Raw genomic sequence first — 19,764 nt, forward strand, 5'->3', positions numbered from 1 at the left:
CTCTCTCTCTCTCTCTCCCCTCCACTCCCCCTTCTCTTTTATTTTCGCTGTTGTTTTGTTTTGCCATCAGCTAACTAAGGCGCGACAACTGAATGAACCTTGCTAACTCCTCCCACACATGCACACAAGCAAGCGCTGGATGTGATTGTAGCGCATGCAAGGACGAATGCACACTATCCCGCATTAGTTCACGTACGGTTCAGTGCGCCAAACTTAATCCTTGCTCTGTGGCGCCTCCACTTGCCACGCCCCACTTCGAGTACGTGTTTGTGTGTGTGTGTGTGTGTGGGAGTGTGCGTGCTTTGGTGGATCGTTAGTTTATAATTTTAAACTTGGATTAAGCCAGCCAAGCAGCGACGTGCACACAAGTGGCAGTGGCAGGTGGCGGTGTGGTGTGGCGTGGCGGGCGGGGCGTGGCGTGGCGAAGGACGCGTAAAGAATGTGCTCGCAAAATCAGGTCAAATGTATGTGTCACTTTTACAGCTTATTATAGCGAGCGCAGGATAACCGAGCGAACCCTACGATACTGTGAACCCCGCCTCTCCCCTCCATCTGGTTCACGACTCCCGACTCCTGAGCCCCGACCCACGACCCTCATTCCGAGCTCTGCTGCTGCCACATCGCGTTTTAGTTTATCCTTTATGCCACTGCAGCCTTTATGGGCAACATTATCGCATAATGTAATCATTGGCCCAATGATGGCATGTCCTCAAGACAAATTCTTTGTCACAGTATCTGTGCCTGGCATGCCGCAGCACGTTTCACTCCATTCCACCCCTCCCTCCCGTCGTACCGCCGACCCATTGCCCATAAAAAGAATCCAATAAAATAATAAAAGTTTCGTTTAGTTAAAGGCAATAAACTGACAACACCTCGCATCATTTTCGTTATCCCATAAGCGAGCAGAGGACAATGGATATTTGTGCCGCGGGCATGTGCCATTAGTGTGCGCTCTCTCTCTCAATCCCCTTCATTGCTCGGCCACAGTAGAAACTGCTGTCCGATAACAACTTGAATGGACCCTATTCAAGTGGACAGCAGCACGCAAAATGTAAAAATTGTCAATCAATGCAATTTGCTTTGACACAAGTTCGTGCCTGTCCACGCTCACAAAGGAGTTTCAGAACTTCAGAAGCTGCCTGGACTGCCTTTCGCTGGATATTATTTGTGTTTTGTGTAGCACAGTGTTATGCTTTTACTGTAATTAGTTTGTTAAAGAGTGGACATGAAAGTCGATAGAGAGCTTGCAATTCAATTTGCATAAAAAATATTTTTTTTTAATGTATATTTCAAAGCTATAATTAAAATTAATATATTTCAAAATTTTCAGTTACAAATTTAAATAATATTTGTAAATAATTTTTAAATAACATTTTTTCATTTAATTCATTTTAAATTACAATTTTTGAAAAATATTTTAATCAATATTTCAAAACATTGTTTTAACTAAACTTTTTTAAATACTTTATTTATTTTTTTTTTTTTAATATTTTTCTATGTTTTTTGACTGGAAATAATTTTGGAATATTAATATGAAATGATTTTTAGCTTTAAAATATATTTTTAAATAATATGTTTATATCTTAATTTTGCAATTTTAATATCAAAGGTTCATAAATATATACATATATATATTTTTTCAAATAATAATTTTTTGTAATATGTTTATATCTTAATTTTACAATGTTACTCTCAAATGTTAATAAATATATTTTTTTTAAATTCATATTAAAAAATAATGTCTAATCCAAATATATATATATATATATATTTTTTTTTTTTTTTTTTAATAATTTTTTCAAATAATCGTTTATTTTTCATGCTCTATTCATGCTGATATTGCCAGATTTCTAAATATATTTTAATGAATTTTTCTTCTTAATTGAATATAATATTTATTTTACTTATTAAATATTTTATGTTCTGTTCTTAATTTTAATATGATTTTTATTTTTTAAATAAACGTGAGCTGTTGACTCAGTAATTCATGTCAATAAAAAATTCGTTTATAAAAATCCACTTAAATAGGTAAATAATATAAATTATATTATATGCATAAAACAGAAACTACTCAACACGAAACAACTCAAAAGAACTAGCATAACAATATAATTGTATTACTAAAAGTTCATGTAGTTCATGACTTTTGTCACAGGTCATAGTTGAGAAGGTTTGCGCCAACAGATAGGCCTCGAAACACTTGACAAGTTTTTCATTTATGTTTGCTGGGCACAGAAACAGATTCCCGCCAAGTTATTACAAAGTTTTTGCTCCCTAATAAGGTTGTTCGTCACACAGGGAAAGTTCATTATGGGAAAGTTCATTGTAGACAAGTTTGACTGTGCCAAAGTTTCTGGTGTTCAGCATCTTATTGCGTACGCATTGGATTTGCCGCAAAGCAGCAGCAGGAGCAGCAGGAGCAGGAGCAGCCACAGCTGCCACAGCTGCAACAAAAAGTTGCATGCGAACGCAAAGGCTCGAAACTAATGAGTTTTCCGCAAAGGATTTGCACTGCCTTCAACTTTAAGTGATTTGCGGCCTGTTCCAAGTTTGGATGACCACTTGTTCGGATCTTTAACTGCTGCACGATTTGCCGTTTAATGCATTTTTATGAGCTGCCTTTCGATGCAATGCAGGAGCGACCCCTTTTGCTATTTGCTAGCTGGCAACAAATTTGCATATTTATTGCACAGTTTTGTAGGACGAGAATAAATCTAAGGGAAAGTCAACTGTAAAGGGCCATAAAAAACAGGGGAGGACGTAGCCGAGTCGCTGTTGCTTATCTAGCATATTGATCTCTGTTTAGGGAAGAGTTTTTTGTCTTAAAAACAAAAAATTATGTGTTTACACTGAGTCAGCGATTTGATGTATGGCCGAGATACTCGCAATGGAGATAACAGCGAATTTATTGTGTTTAGCTTGAGATACAAACAAACACACACACACACACGCACACACACAGTCTCAGCATTGACAGCATAAGAAAATCAAATTCCTATGTGTGTAAAACTTTTTAATGCGCCAACTGCCAAACAACAACACCAATTTGTCAGCCTACAGCTATGTGTGTGTGTGTGTGTGTGTGTGTTTATCTCTGTCTCATTCAGTTGCCAGCCGAAGATAATTGATTTACTTTCTGCTCATTGTCGTCAATCAATTGCGATTGCCATTGCCATTGCCAACACTCATACGCCACGTGCACCAAACAACGGCAGAGCCAACGACTTTGTCAAGCTAACGAGCAGCTCGCATGCTGGCAAACGCCGTTTCACTCAACGCTCGAGTGCTGATAACACTTGATGGGCGGTGCTGGCATTGCTCTGCGGGGCGTGCCGAACGCACATTGATTGATGTCACTTTGTCAGTGGCCGTGCCCATGACAGCCACGGCGCCCCATCAGGGGGCAATCAACTTTGCTCTGTGGCGCTAAAGGATTACGTTCCGCCTGCCTCACGTCTATTCTCACAGCGAGTGTAACCTAAATATTTGTGAGCGCCGAAATATATATATAAATATATACATATATCAGCTATGATTTATGTTTAATCTTATGTAAGCTAGGTAAATAGGAGAAAGAAGAGCAAAGAAGAAGAACCATGGCTAAATATAGACCAGGGCTGCACTTCTTAACATATAATAGCTCTATTAATATTTTAAAGAGTCCTTCACGCTCTGAGTGAAGTGTTGCCAGAATAAATATCGAAAAGGGTTGCCACTTCTCTACAATTTCAGTAAATTGAAGCTAGAATACATCAGCTTTGATTTAGGTTTAATCTTATGTAAGCTAGGTAAATAGGCGAAAGAAAAGCAAAGAAGAAGCAAGAGGAAGGAGCATGTACTAGATATAGATCAGGGGCTGCGCTTCTCAGCATATTCATCCATTGGTCTAGCAGTGAATAGCTATATTAATATTTTAAAGAGCTCTTCACGCTCGGTATAAAGTGTTGCCAGAGTAAATATCGAAAAGGGTTGCCACTGCTCTTCAATTACACTGGATTGAAGCAAGAATACATCAGCTTTGATTTAGGTTTAATCTTATGTAAGCCGCGTAAATCCGCGAAACAAGAGCAAAGAAGAAGCAAGAGGAAGAGCATGTACTAAATATAGATCAGGAGCTGCGCTTTTTGGCATACAAGGCATATTCATCCATTGTTCTAGCCATGAATAGCTCTATTAATATTTTAAGGAGCCCTTCACGCTGTGCATAAAGTGTTGCCAGAGTAAATGTCTAAAAGGGTTGCCACTTCTCTATAATTTCAATGACTTTGGACAACTTTAGGACTACGTAAATGCAAAGTAAATGTGTTATAACAAAATCTGGTATACAGAACAATGAAAAAGGATACATAAAGTTCCATAAGAATGTGACATACATTATACATGTATTATTTAGACAGTACAGCAATTTATACCAATCATTCAAATAGTAAATAATGTCATTAAAGTCCTGGTAAAAACTTTTTCACATGTAAACAGTCTTAACTATTAAATTATCTGCGATTTAGTCTGCGCCTACGCATTTCTATTCTTGTTAGAGGCAATCGCACAAAGCCCATGACTATTTATAGATTTATATTGATAATTGAGCATTTCTTATATAGAAACTATGGCTATGTTATTTTCTTTCTTTTTTTCTTTTTTGGTATCTATGAGGGTTGTTGTGTCTCGACTTATTGGCACGCAGCCAGCTTTCTGCAGCTTGCGTACTCAAAGCGTAATTTCATGTGTGCGAAACACAATTGCGCCATTTAGATGAGATTGAGCGTGACATTCCATTTGGGTGTGTGTGTGTGCGTGTGTGTGTGATGGCAAAAGTTTGGCACGTGACTAAAGCCTCGCACTACTACAGAGCTACAGAGAGAGGAAGAGTGGAAGACGGAAGACTGCGGCGCTAAGTCGCGATGCTGGCCGCAAAATGGCGAACAGAAATAATGACGCTTATATTTATGAAATTTATGCGTGACACCCACTTGAATACGACTTCGCATGTCACTTAGCTGGTGTGTGTGTGTTGACTGTGCTTATCAGCAGGCCGCCAAAAGTGCCTACAGAGCTGCGGGCTGTTGCTGCTGCTGCTCCTGCTCCTGCTGCTCCTCCTCCTTAGCCTCCACCCACTGCCGCAGCAGAGGCCAAGCTGCGTTTCGCTCATTTTTAATCTTAATAAGAGAAAAGTTTTTCGCCCCAAAAATGGCAGTCGAGTCGTTTTTATTACGCCAGCCTAAGTCAAATGGGGGCATGTTAGGGCCACGACTTTAGGAGGAGGCAGAAGCGAGACTAAACTAGTGCGTGTGTCTCATGTATGACAAAATGGCATCTCATACAAATAGTAGTGGAAGTTGTCGTCGTGTCCGTGCAAAAAACTTTTGCCCTTTTCGCACTTCGCACTTTGCTGAAATGAAATAAAATCAAAATATCATAAACACTTGAAGGCAACAGACAGAGGCTTAGGCTGGACAGAGCTGAGGTCGGGGCGTGCGCCAGTCGAGATATATATATGTATTTGGATGCCCAATGGCGCAGTCATTAGATAAATAATAACAAAATAAAGTTATTCTCTCTCTCCCTCACTTATTCAGCCATTCGCCTTCGATACATTTTCTTTGATTTCTGATTTCTGTTTGCGCCGTGCCCAAAGAGATTGCAATAATTTATTTGATTTTTACTTTAGGTGTGTCAGTTGTAGCCGGGCTCCAGCCTCCTTCAGACGTCGTCGGCGCTGAATCAACAGACAGCCAAACAAAGCCAATAATAATGGCTGGAAAATTGATGCTTTTTGACCATTTCTCGAGAAATTCGCCATTGAGCTCTTCTCGAGGCCCTTCAAAGGTATCCATGAAATGCCTTGAGGTAGTCCGTTTTATTGCATGTCTAGACCTGAGGGAATTATTTCAATATTTATGTCGATATGTACACAAGCTTGTTGTGATGGCAGACAACTTTAACTTTGATGAGTTTTCAAGTCTCGCAAATGTTGCCAATATATGATGAAAAACTCGTGGAGTTTGCCTAGGCACAGTCGAGTAATTAAAATGGTTTTTATTTATATTTTGTATTCGATGAATTGATTTATACTTAAAATACATAAAATAAATAAGAAACAAAATTTTAATTTCTTTACTACGCAAATTAATCTAAATTGTAATTAATTAATCATAATTATGAAATGTAAGATATATTATAAAATCATAATACAAAGCTGGGGAAGAAAGATTTATAAGATGCTAGAGTTCAAGTCAATAGTTGATAGTCTCAAGGTCAAGCTGCAGTTGTAGTCAAAATTTAATTCATATACTTCTAGTAGGAAGGAACTGCAGAACCTAAAAACCCCATTAACTGTTTAGGAAAAAGTCTAATAATATATCAAATGATGGCATCTAAATGATATGCTGTCATACGCTAGAATATCCTTCAATATAGAATATATTTAGCAAATAATTCGTTTGCTTTTGAGTGAATATTGGGAAATCATTTATGTGCCTGTCATGGCTTGACTTTTAGTGACTCCAGCTTGAGCTCTCACTTCTTTGAACTTGACTCAATGCAGCAGACTCTGGCATCTCAGTCATTACAGCTTAGAGCTAGAAACTTGCAGCTCTTACAACATGAAGAGAAACCAAGCCAACTGATAATTGATGACTTTTGGGTTAACCAATTGGTAAACACGTGTGAGGAGCTGACTAAGCAACTGCAGCACAAGAATAGCCACTGCAGTAATATAGGATATATATACATATATATGGAATATATATTTGATCTTTGTTCAGAGCATTCAAAGGCTACTAGAGCTAATGAAACCTCCATCATTGTAAAGTAAACCCTATACTTAAGCTGAGAAATGCCGTAAGCCATCATATTTGTGACATACTGAATACGCTATTCTCAGTTCAGTGCATGAAAAGATCTAACAAATATTTAATAGAAAGCCCTGTACTCTATTGGGAAACACTCAGTTGCGCTATGACAAAAAAACCTCTGTTTAAATGACATTTCCCGATACCTTTAAGATATTTCTCCAGAGCTTGCTCCGCATTAGCTGTGCTGTGTCTTCGTCCCTTTCATTTTCTCTCAGACCACATTAGCCGTTCCTTAAATATTCTTCAATTTTCGTTTATGTGTGTTTTATTCTGTCTTTCTTCTTCTTCGTTTTTTTTCGTTAAGCTCCGACTAGACTTTGGTGTGTGGGCAGCAGCTGATGGACATTTTGCTTTGCAGCTATAATTCTTTTTCTTGTCTGCTTATAAAATATGTATTTGCTTGGCGTTGTGGAAAATGTTGTTCGGTTTGCTCTGTTCCACTTTTGGTATTTTTTATTATTTTGTTTTCTAATCAACTTAAATATATTGAAATATTTATGCAGTCGACTCCTTGGGGCATTTGTTTTGTTTTGCTGGCATTTGTGCTTTTAAATGTTGGAAAATTGATATTTTTAGTTGCGCGAAATGCAACGAAATTGTTGTCGCGTTTCTCAGTTTGTTGCTTATTTGTTTTAATGCCCGGCAGCTGCCATGCAAAATGCATTTTTAAAATTCAACAAACGGCACGAAGAGTGGCAAAGGAAATAAAATAGTATGGCGACTTTTATTGAGCGTTGCGATAACTAAAAAAACAAAGATGGAATCAACGCAAATCAAATAAATTTCGAGCCATATTGAACACGATTCACACACACACACACATACATAGAGAGAGACAAATGAAAAGAGGCGTGGCTAAACGAAAAAAAAAGCAGTAAACGCTGAAAATCAAATAAATCAAATGCTCGTAAATAAATCATTTGAATTTATTTTCATATGGCCTAGCAAAATAAAAGCACGATGAATACTCCAAATGGCAAGCAGCAAAAACAACAACAGCAGCAACTACAACAACAACAACAACAAAGATAGGCGACAGCAACAAGGACATGACGACTCGACACATTGCATAAGGACCTTCAGCAAATAGAACAAAAATCCAAATCGAAAGCAGGACACGCGCAACAGACACTGAGTGACAACAAAACGGGACAGTCTCTTCCTCTCTTTCTCTCTCCATCTCTCTCTCTCTCTGTGTGTCAGCACATTTCTCTCTCTGTCTCTGTGTGCGTATGCGTGTGTGTGTGTACTAAGCACTTGTGGTTAGTTATTCGGTTGCCTGCCTGATCTTTTCTGAAGTGTTTGACGAATGGCGACGATTTCGCTGCCTCCTTCCGGTTTGTTTCACTTTGTCAAAGCATTCCATTATATTATTTTACGTTTACGTCGCTACCATTTTCATTTCTTATGTATTTTATAGTAGTCGTACCAGAGGGAGAGGCGAAGGGGCAGGCGTGGCAACTTCAATTGGTATTCAGCCAAAGTAATGCGATTTTATCAGAGTTGATATAGCAACTGCTAGTTAAAAGTTTGACTTCTGTATCATTATATTTATTTCAGTAATAAAACATATGGTTCGAATTTCTTTGATGGGCACGCCATTATCAACTAAAGTCGCTTGGCAATAAATATTAAATTTATAGAAATTTAAGACTTGATGCTGAGGGAAATTTAGTTTGTGGTTTGCTTTTTTAAATAAAAAATCCAACTAAATATTTAATTTATTTATTTAAATGTAATTATTTATAAAAATTATAGTGCTGTAGCAGTAAGTCTGTACTGAAAATATTTTTAAAAATATTTAAATATACTTTATAAAGGTTCTATACTTTGAAAACAAAAAAGATAAATGTAATTCAAAATTTTGTTCGTTTAAAAAACGTAAAAAAAATATATAATCGCAAATATAAAATAAACTCAATAAATCTGATCATTATGAAAATGATTAATATAATTGTCAAAATATTAGAAAAATATTCCCTTCATTTATTTATGGCTGATCGATCCACTTTTGTAACTGACTCGACTGCTTCAAGCATCAATCATTGAACGAACTCGTTCGATATTGCGCCCTGTCGCTTCCATCTACAGAGAAAATTGCATTTGTTCGTGAAGGAAAACGTTTTGCTTCCGCCTAGGCCAACCAGAAAGCTCTTTCGCAAAGCTTTTACATCGCAGCAGAGAATTGCAATTTTGACTAAATAAACTTGAATATAACTGCACAAGTTTGTTGTTTTTATTTTCGCTCAGTCTCGTTTATTTCGGAGCGCACCTTAAATTTTCGTACTTGGTTTTACCCAAACTTTCGCAGCAATACCTCGAGCAAACTTCAAAAAGTTTATCAACTCTAAATCTCATTACAAATCTTCAGCATACACATTTTATGCCATTTGTTTTATGCAACTGCTTGAGCATAAATATTTCTGAGCAGAATTTCTCTTTGAGAAACCAAAAAACAAAAAAAAACAAAAACACAAACAACTTTTTAACTACGCAAACAAAATTTGCATTTGCTTCTTTCGACAAATCTCTTAAGCTGTTGCGTTTTGTTGTTGCTGTGAAGAGCTGAGATAGACTATTCAACAACTGCTGCTGTCTACCTGTGTTGGCTGCCTGCAGCAAAAATTAATGCAAGACGACATAAGCAACAGCAACAGCTGAAGCAACAACAACAGCAACAGCATTGTTTGTTAACTGGTCTTAAACTCAAATTGGCCAGCGGCTGCAGAAGTTGGCTGCCTAGTATTTTGGCAAAATAATTAAATTGAGTTTTCGGCAAGTTGTTGCGGGGCGGGGCGATTGATTAGTTTGTTGTTTGGCCAAAGTTGGCGGACAATTTGCAAGTTGGCTGCTGCTGTTGCCGTCGGCACGTGCTGCTCGGCAGCCACGTCAGCGATGTCATGGCGCTTATTGAATTGTTAAACGCACTTAATGCAATTTCCAGCCAAGCCCTAACTTCATTTTGCAAACGTGCCGCGCTGCAGCCACTTACACGCCTCTTATCTCTTATCTCTAATTGTGTTGGCTTTCGCTGTGGCAAAAATTATTTAGCTTTAACTTCGATATGATGAGCATATGTTCAAGCGGCTTTTAGCTAACATTTTTGCTGAACTCTTTGGCATATTCAAAGCTAACGCAGGTCGTTATTGTTGTTGCTGTTGCTGTTGCTGCTGCTGCCATTGGTATGTAGGTCACTTCTGTGAGCTGTTAACGCATTCGAATTGCACGTCAACCGTACGAAAAACAAAGCCAGCAACTTTTGTCATTTGCTCAACAACGACAACAGCAACGACAACAGCAACAACAACAAAGCAAACAAACAAACTAGAAAGCAAAGAACTCTGGCAACGAGTGCTCGTTGGACCTGACTCGCTCTTTGTACAACTTTGTCGTTTAAAGCCGCTTACAGATTGTTTACGCATAAAATCTGGTATTTGTTTAGCATTTTCTTTTCAAAGTTTTCTCGCAAGGCTGTTAAAGTGATTTCGTTTTTCTTTCCCATCTGCTAAACTAGTGTTTGGTTTACTTTAAAATCGTATAATTGTTGTTGACTGAGATTTGAGAGAGGCCACATGATGAGACAATCAATAAAGTTGTCAAATTTCTTTGAAATTGTTTTCCTTTTATGCTTGGGAATTTTCGCACAGTTTCAATAGTTTTTGCATTTGGGAAATTCGCCTTTAAATTTATTATAGGCTATAGCTTTGTTTATGGCCTTTTATATTATTTATTTATTCATTGTCATCTATATATGTTTTTCACTTTTGCAAATTTTATTTTCATATCATTTTATTTATATCCAATGGCTTTATAAATCGCATGTCTATATTTCATTTATGTGAATCTTATCTCTAAGTTTTATTTTGTGCCCGTTTATACTAAATATCTACTAAGTATACAACAGTTATCTTCTTTAAAACATTTCTCTTCTCTCTTTTTGTCTATAAGAAAATAAAATATTCTTGGTGTTGGATATATGTATAAGAGATAACATGGATATTCATATAAATCGTAAACATATTTTGTTATACTTATTTATTTGTAAATGAACATATTACCAATTAATATTAGTAATTAATTAATCTATTTATTTAGTTTTTTTTTTATTTATTTGTCTATTTATTTATTTATTTATTTATATATTTATATATATTTATTTTTTTATTTATTTATTTATTTTTGTTTATCTATTTATTTCTCTGTTTGTTTATTTATCTCTTTGTTTATTTATTTATTTGTCTATTTATATAATTGTTTACTGATTTACTTATTTATTTTGTTGTTTATTTATTTATTTGCCTATTTATTTAATTGTTTATTTATTTATGTATTATTTATTAATTAATTAATTATTTATATTTTATTATTATTTTTACTTATTCATTTATTTATATTTTTATTATAAATTCATTATTTTATTCATCTCACCTTTTAAGTCATTTACCTAAGCCCAGCTGAATTCTTATTTAATTGTAAGAAATCTCCGTTGCCGTCGAGCTATGCTGTTGCCCGAGTCCTTTCATCTTCTCAGCTGCTCGTTGCTTCCACTTGTTCTCAGTTGTTTCATTTTATTATTATTATAATTTATACAACTACAATAAACCCTTAGTCCATTTGTGCGGCTTTTGCGCTGACCTTCATTGCCCATAAACGTAAATTGCGCTTTTGGCCTAAGAACCAGCTACACCCACACACACACACACACACACACACACACTTACACACAATGTAAGCCACAAAAGCTGGGCAAGCAAAACCAAAAAGAATTTTCTGCTCGTGATTTAAAGTAAACAGAAAACTTACTTTGTCTCTAACCGGGGCCTTGGCCAATGCATTGCCATTCACTGCTGCTGCTGGGCCAAAATTGTAATTAATATTTCGCTGTAGGAAATCAGTGAAGTTGAATAATATTCCACTTCCATTCGAAATATTGCATTTGCTCTTTTCAAAGCGAGCGACAGGCTCTCGACTAATTTACTTGGCGTATTTCCTTTCGCTTTCGCTTCTTTTCTTTTCAGGCTTCTCTGTGTTTTTTCTTGTTCTTTATTTCTGTTGGCGGGATCAGCTAGCAAGTTTCTGTCCATTAAACTTCCGCCATATTTTTTTATTTTTTACTTTTTTTTGGGACGCTGTCGTTGCGGTTTGCTGGCTGGCCGGAAAGTTTATGCTTTTGTATTTCCGGCCAAAAAACTAGCGCAAGGGCCCGCTGAACTTGTTCAGCCAACGCAAGAGCTCCGGACTCTCGCGAAGGCGTGGGTGTGAGCGTGGGCGTGGGCGGAAGCGTGCAATTTCAAAATTTGTGCAGCATCGGAGGTGCCGGCTGGAGCGCGATTCTTTTATGTTCGGCTTCCATTCACGGCGCGGTGCTTAAAAAATGAGCAAGTCCAAGTTTCTGGACAACGAAGAAAGGACTCCACAATCTTTAAGCTGACCCCGAGGGGCGAAATGCCGAGCTGATGGGCAGCCGAGCAGAGCAGACATCAATTTGCATAAGCCCGAAATGGGAGCGCAGCTGTGCTTAAGCCAGCTAAAAATTGACGCTAATATTGTTGACCTCAATTGCAATAAAACTCGGTTCAATTTTGTATTTCTCTCTCCATTTCTTTTTTCTGTTCGCCTTTCATAATCATTGCGCGTCGCCTCGCTGTCATATTGCCAATTGATTTGACCGAAATGCTTGCTTTTTTCGCACAATTACGTTTACCATTTAGCTATGCATAATTTATGAAGCTCCGGCTGGCCCGAGCAAAACCGCCAATAACGGAAGCCATTTGTATGCAGCACCACTCAGCGCTGTAGCTGAAAAGCAATTGAGTTACTAATTACTTTGCGTTAGCTTTAATCGCCTGGCCTCCGCCCCATGGAGCTTAGCTTAGCCGCGCTAAGCCAGCGCTTTCGCGATCTCTTTTCCACACACACATTCTCTCTTTCTTTCTCTTTTTCACTTACTGCGTGTGTTGGCTGTCCATTAAAAGTGCCTCAAAAGCGAGCCAAATGGCTGAAGCACGCTTTGGCGATGGCATAAACAATTAAATATTTACAGACAGCAGCAGCAGCAGCTGTTGCCAACCTCTCTCTCTCTCTCTCACTCTCTCTCTCTTTCTATCCCTTTCAATCGCCTGCAGATAAAGGTCAAGGCTTCGAGGCAAAGGATAGACCGTGTAGCGTTTTCCTTAGTACTTGTTCGCTCTTAGCCCTGGGGCCCATTTGCTTAAGCCTTAGCTGCGTTAATTGGCGCCTTTTGTTTGGCCCCCAGTTCGCTAATGGCCATAAACTGTTGTTACAGCCAACCCGAGCAGGCGACTGTATGTGTGCATGTGCGATTGAGACTCTGTGAGCAAGACGCCTTCGAGGCATCCCTCCAACTGGCACGAGTAATTGCAAACTCTGGCAATGCAAACACCTTGCCCCAGGCCATGCGAAATTCTTCTCTGACCGAACCTTGACAACTGTTTGGCTTGCTTAGTCCCAATGTGACACAGCTGCCCGGGATGTGAACATGTAAATGTCCATAAGCCTCAACTTTCTCTCCATTTGTGTGAGAATAAAACGGGTTTTCAAATGCCTTTAAAAATTTCTTTTGCTATCTACTGATAATGCAAAAATTTAGATGAAATAGGGAATTATATACCCCAATTATATACTCTTTCTTTTTCTCTAAGCAGCTCTGCATAATTAATAATATTAATTATAATAATAATCATTTCACGCAGCTATAATCTGAATCTTTTTCTTTTCATGCTCTTTGTTGCTCTCTCTCTCTCTCTCTCTCTCTCTCTCTCTCTCTCTCTCTGTCTCTATCTCGTTATCCACCACTGTATAGCTTGTTTTGTCCCTCTCTCTTACTGTCTTCTCTCTCTCTCTCACTCTCTCTCTCTCTCTCTATTTCCACCTTGGGCCTCAATCCCAACTCTCTGCTCCTTCTGTTTATCTAACTCACTCTCTGTATCCCAGCTTATTCCCGTTTCTCTTTAATTTTCGCTAATCACTGTTTTCATGCTCCCTCTTTCTTTGACGAGTCTATAAATTCTTGTAAGTGCTTTTCTCACACTCATTCTGTCCGCTTACGCTCATCTGCTTTCTACTTTGCCTCTATGTTCCACAGCTTACTCTATGCCTCTTCTCTTTCTCTCAGTCAATCTATCTTAATTTTCCTCTGCCTCTCTTGTACCCTCTCCATTTTTCGCTACATTTTTGTTTCGACAATCTTTTCCTCGATTTCAAGTCAATAAAACTTATTAGTAATAATTCCACTTTATCGATTATTTTGTCTCATAAAATAATGCCATGTGTGCTAGTTCTTTCTCTCTCTCTCTCTCTCTCTCTCTCTCTCTCTCTTACTACCACTCTTCCTTTTTGTAATATTTAATCTCTTGAATTTGTTGCTCTCCTTTTCTTATTGTTGGCTATTCTTTTTACTACCCAAATTTATGGCCTCTAACCATTGATAACTCCTAATGTATTGCCTACTTTTATGCGCCATCAAAAGTTTTCCCCTTTTCCGATTCCCATACAAGGTTGGGTCAGAGATACAATTCAAAAATAATTACCCAACATCCATTAGTTAATATTAGCTTCAACTTATTTGATGTCATAAAACGCAATTGAAAGCCCAAGGATGAAAATGACAACAAAAATATAATATCTGCACAACAAATTCAAACAAAAAGCGAGAGAGAGAGAGAGAGAGAGAGAGAGAGAGAGAGAGAGAGAGAGAGAGAGAGCGAGAGAGACTATGGATGGAGAGAGAAAATGCACAAACTGGTTAAAAGTTTATGACAATGTCATAAGTTTTTAATAGCTTGAGATAATGAAGAGCAGAGCCATAATGATGTTACTCATATAGGGATTTGTAGGTTGGGTGGTTCCATGGTTGTTCGGTTGGGTGGTTTCGTTTGAGTGGCGAATGGCTGCGACATTGTTGCTTGTCGTTGACATATAAACTATGGCTGCATATAAACCGCAAACATTTAATTGCAGCACACAGCTAGTTTAAGTAAATGCGAGAATTGCGACTATGTGAAACACTTCAATTATAACACCCATCGCGATTCGCAGTTAATTAAAATGTGAATTTGAGCAATGCCATTGAAAACAAATTAACGCTTAGTACTATGAAAAATGCGCAAATTTTCGATTTATGTAAACGCCATAAAAGTGCACAGTGCAAATTGCAAAAATACCTCAAAGGCAAGAGCAACGACCACAACAGCAACAACAGCAGCAACAGCAGCAGCAGCAGCAGCGACCGCAATTGCAGCATTCGCGCTTTGCTCATTAAATATAGTGCGAATCAACAAACGGAGAGGCAAGCCAACCAAGAGCAGCAGCAACAACAGCAGCAACAGCAACAACAGCAACAACAGCAGCAGCAGCAGTAGGAGTATCAACAACAGCAACTGAGATGGCAAAGTCGCGTTTATCATTTAATCATTCACAGCAACAGCAATAGCTACAAAGCGAAATTGCATTGCCTCGCACCATAGCAACAGCAACAACAGCAACAATACCCACAACAGCAGCAGCAACAGCAACAGCAGCAACAAATTAATTGCTTGCTGCTGTACAAAGCTTGACAGTAAACAACTGTTGACTAGCAAGGAGGAGCGATTTGCTGTTTATCAAGGTGTTGCTGGCGTGCAGCAACAGCAACAGCAACAACAGCAACAGCAGCAGCAACAACATCAACTTGAAGTCCTTCTTAGCTTTTGCTATTGCGCGTTTGCCTGCGTAGTTATGGTCGATCCATTAAAAATCTTTTGGGTTTTGACAAATAGCACCTATTTGGGTAAGTGTGTAAAGCAATTTGTGTGTGTGCATGTGTGTGCGTAAAGGTGTGTGTGTGTGTGTGTGTGTAGCAAATCAAGCTAAGTAACACGCTGCGTGTTTATGATTACATACAGCTGCAAGCAACTGTAGTCTATTAAAATTTCATGATGTGTTGTTTAAAGAAATCATTTATGTGTGAAGAAGTCTGTGTGTGTGTGTGTGGGATGCCTGCGGATATGACAAACTAATGATACCCTGGCGGTTATGCCAGGCTTTTTATATATGCATTAATATTTTCGCAAGTGCCTGCTTGAGTCTGGGCTGGGCTTTTTATACATTTTAATGGATGCATTTAGATTGGGGCCTACCGCAAACTGGGAGAAGATGAGTAGGTGCTGGCTCTAGTTGATGAGTGTAATCCGTTTCTTAGGCATTTGGCGCCGAGGCAAGGGCTGCTGTAGCTGTAATTTCAGTGACAAATTATCATTGAGTTTTTGTTTTAAGCGGCTGAAGCGGCTCACATTACAAACTTATGTCTTCGGAGTGAACGAGGTGCATGAGTTGAGGGTAACGTCCGTTTGAGCGCTTGTCTGTTTTATATGATTCCATTGCATTGGAGACTTGAAGCCTTTACCAGTTATGAAGATCCATTAAAATATAGGATCTATTATTTGAAAAGTTATGGCAATTATGTAATAGGAGTTAGGATAAATGCTATAGGATATATGCAGGATATGCCAATATGCAGGACGACTGCTCATTGGACGATATGCTTTATTGAGATAATACAAAGGCTGACCACCTTTCTTTTTTGTATATGTTTATAAATTTTAAAATATTTAATAAATAAAATTAGCATAATTATTTCATAATTATGAATTCAATGGAAAATCAATTGAGATATATATTTATTTTTTAATAAAATACCGATTTAATATTTCTATTTATTTAATTTGCTTTCAAAATAAATTAAAAATTAAAAAAGAAATAAAAAAATTGTAGAAATAAATCTACTACACAGATTTATTACTTATTGCTCAAGTAAAAAGTGTTCTTAAGGCAAAATGCTTTTAATACTACAATTATAAAAGATCCAATCTAGATATAATTTAGATTATATTATTTGTTTTTGCTAAAATAATTTATTAATATTTTTTTTAATTTTTATTATTATTATTAAGCATAATTATGTTTATAACTATTATATTTTTATTTATTATTTTTTTTTAATGCATCAAGCATGTTTATTTTGTGTTACGAATATTAAAAGTGAATGATATAAAAAATTAAATATGGTTTTTGTAGCACAAAATAACAGATCACATAGCATAGCAATAGACTCACTGGACTATTTGGCTGTCTTTGCGCCACAATCAGATTCTATTTGCATAAAGGCTGACTTTGTGTGTGTTTGCGACAGGCAAATAAAATACAAACATTTTCTACTCGCTTTTAATTTACTAATTAGTTTTGTGACACAAAAACAAATAAATAAATAACAGTAAACCACGCGCGCGCACACACACACACTCATAGAAAACTTTTTTTTTTTTTTCTTTTATTACTTTCGTTGTCAGCGCAAAAATTTTAATCCTCAAGGCGGTTAACGTTGGGCCGCCCACGACCATGCCCATGCATAAAGCGACAAACATTGTGTAATAAATTAGCCAAGTTTATGATAATCTGCATATTGTGTTTACACATGTATTTCGGATTTAGTTTTATGACAATTCTTTTCCTATACTGTGCGATAAGGGCTCACGCTAATGGGGAATATGAGTTGGTTGAGATTATTACTGAAGAGGGAGAAAATGATGAGAGAATGAATTGTTCAATGGCAGAATATTAAGCTTGATATTAAAAACATTAGCTTGAAGAAGACAAAAAGAATTGAAGTGCTTGGAAATCATACACTTTACATAAATGTATATACAAATTATTTATTAAATAATTTATATTAATTAAATAATTAGGGAATTTTTCTTTCACATGGTTAATAGTTTAGAAATTGTAATTTAGCTTAATACATTAAATATTTTAATCTTACCAAGCAGATCCTTAAGGCGTTTTCGCTGACAACTTTAATATTTTAAATGTTCGAAAAAAAAAGAAATTAAATAAATAAATAAATAAAATAAATAAATAAAAATAAAAATAAAAATATGGCAATGCATGAAAACCATATTAAATATTTTCTTGTCGAATTCCCATGAGCTTGTCTCTTCCGAAAACTGGTAAGGTCCGCTATAATTGAACAGAAAATTATTCCATCAATTAAAATCACACCAAATGCGCCTTTGAAGTGCTTCAAGCCTGGAGAAATCTTGTTAAAACTAGTAAATAAGAGCAGATGGTGATTGCTTTGAAGGACCCAAAAGTATATTTATGAATCATGAATGAGTTTTTGGTACAGAAATCGTAATGAATAATAGATGCAGTGCAATAAAATATGAGCAAATGTATATGCATTTATAATTAGCTATTGATTGCCTTGATCTAGATGTATATCAAAATTTTAAAATATTTTTTATAAATTGAAAAGTGAAAGTGAATGCATATATGCAGGCAAAAGTTTAGATAAATATTCTAAGACATATATAAAAGTTATTAACTAGAAGTTAAACTAAATTATTTACAATGGATAATGGGGTCTTCGGCTAATAAATGATTAATATGCAGGTGCGCACATTACAACGAATCACAGGGTATTGCATAGTCACACCAAACAGCTACACATAAATATTGTTTGCCAGCTCAGTAGAAAGAAAGAAAGAGTTGCGTCCGCATTTCAGCAAATGTGGAGAGAATTCGTATTTGCATTGGCTTTTGTATTACATTTTCTATTATTTGATGCTGTTTGCGGCTGTGTGCGTGACTATTATAAACAGTATTAAACTAATGTGTAATGGGCAAAGCAGATGCGGCAGGCGGGGTGAATGGGTTAATTGGGTGGCTTTGTGGCAGACGCGGCGTATGCGTGATGTGGCAATGCCAAAGGCAAACACTTTGACAGAGCCAGCCATAAAATGTTGATCTATTCAAGAGTCAAAGGGTTTGCGATAAATGTGACCAATTTCGCCTGAGGCCAACAGCAAGTGACGTGATTGTGTGACTTTTAATTAGTTTTTAGCTGAATTAATTGCTTTATCTAAAATCATATTCGCACGAATTTTGGATTGGAATATCTGTCGCTTCGCTGGGTAATTCAATGTGAGAGCGTGTCGTTATGCATTATAAAGTTGCTGCACCGCGTATTGGGCAGGCGCAAAAGCTTTTAATTGCGGCTGACCCTCAGCGGACATAGGTCGTAATTAACATGCTGTCGAATGTCCAGGCGGTGTGCCCTTAGCCCACTGCCTCAGCTGTCCTTTCCGTTTTTTGTTTTTGTTAATGAACACCGAATCGCGACGTGCGACGTGCGACGTGCGACATGCGACATGCGGCTACAAATGCCAAACGAGACCCTCGCCAACGCGAATGCCAACTCATTATGTCTGACAAAATATTTGTCAACTCATCAGAAACTGCCTTTATCGCCAGTCTTGCTCTGCCCTCTCTCTCCTACAAGCTCGCCCTCTCTCTGTCTTTTATAAAAATATAACGTGCGCCATCTTGGTTTTTGTGCGGATTTCATTTACATTTTCAGCTTTTGTTTTTTTTTTTTCTTGTTTTGTATTTTTTTTTGCCTTTTGTCTCTTGCGCGTTTTGTTTACTCGCTTGTCATGGCGTTCGCGTTTCTCATTTGTATACCCTGAAATCAGTTAATGGCGAACAAGAAACACGCAGTAGATAATGTTTTCATAAATATTACTTTCTTTCTTGTTTTTAGACAAGTACAAAAACGTTGCACATTGTTGGAGCTCTAATTTGAAACAGATTTGATTGTGGTAAAAATGGAGATTATGGAGTAGTAGCTGGCTGGGATATATTTTTTATTCTTTGCCTGATTTGACAATGTTAAATATAATACATTCAATATAAACATCAATCAAATGGCAATTTTGTATGCCTTTTCTTTATTATTCTCTTTATAAAAGCCAAGCTGGCGAGCATACTACATAAAATCCTATAATGGAAATACACATTTATTCATATACATACATAAAGGTATATAGAATACGATATCAAAGGCAAGCAAATG

At 37.0% G+C, this 19,764-nt stretch overlaps 1 protein-coding gene across 4 annotated transcripts in view; it reads left to right on the forward strand.

Moving 5' to 3' along the window:
* Positions 1-19,764, forward strand: part of CadN2 (Cadherin-N2) — a 177,801-nt gene that overhangs the window by 110,359 nt on the left and 47,678 nt on the right. The window contains exon 2 of one of the 4 annotated variants that reach the window (XM_089256940.1): positions 14,835-15,642. The exons of 2 other annotated variants lie outside the window; for them this stretch is intronic. In XM_089256940.1, the coding sequence (XP_089113066.1) occupies positions 15,591-15,642 (52 nt within the window). In that variant the 5' untranslated portion in view covers positions 14,835-15,590. The remainder of the gene's footprint in view (positions 1-14,834; positions 15,643-19,764) is intronic. One more of the 4 variants, XM_089256941.1, reaches the window with a different exon arrangement.

Source organism: Drosophila navojoa, chromosome 3, assembly GCF_054131105.1.
Source record: "Drosophila navojoa isolate 15081-1374.11 chromosome 3, UAZ_NAV_1.0, whole genome shotgun sequence".
Lineage (NCBI taxonomy): Eukaryota > Metazoa > Arthropoda > Insecta > Diptera > Drosophilidae > Drosophila > Drosophila navojoa.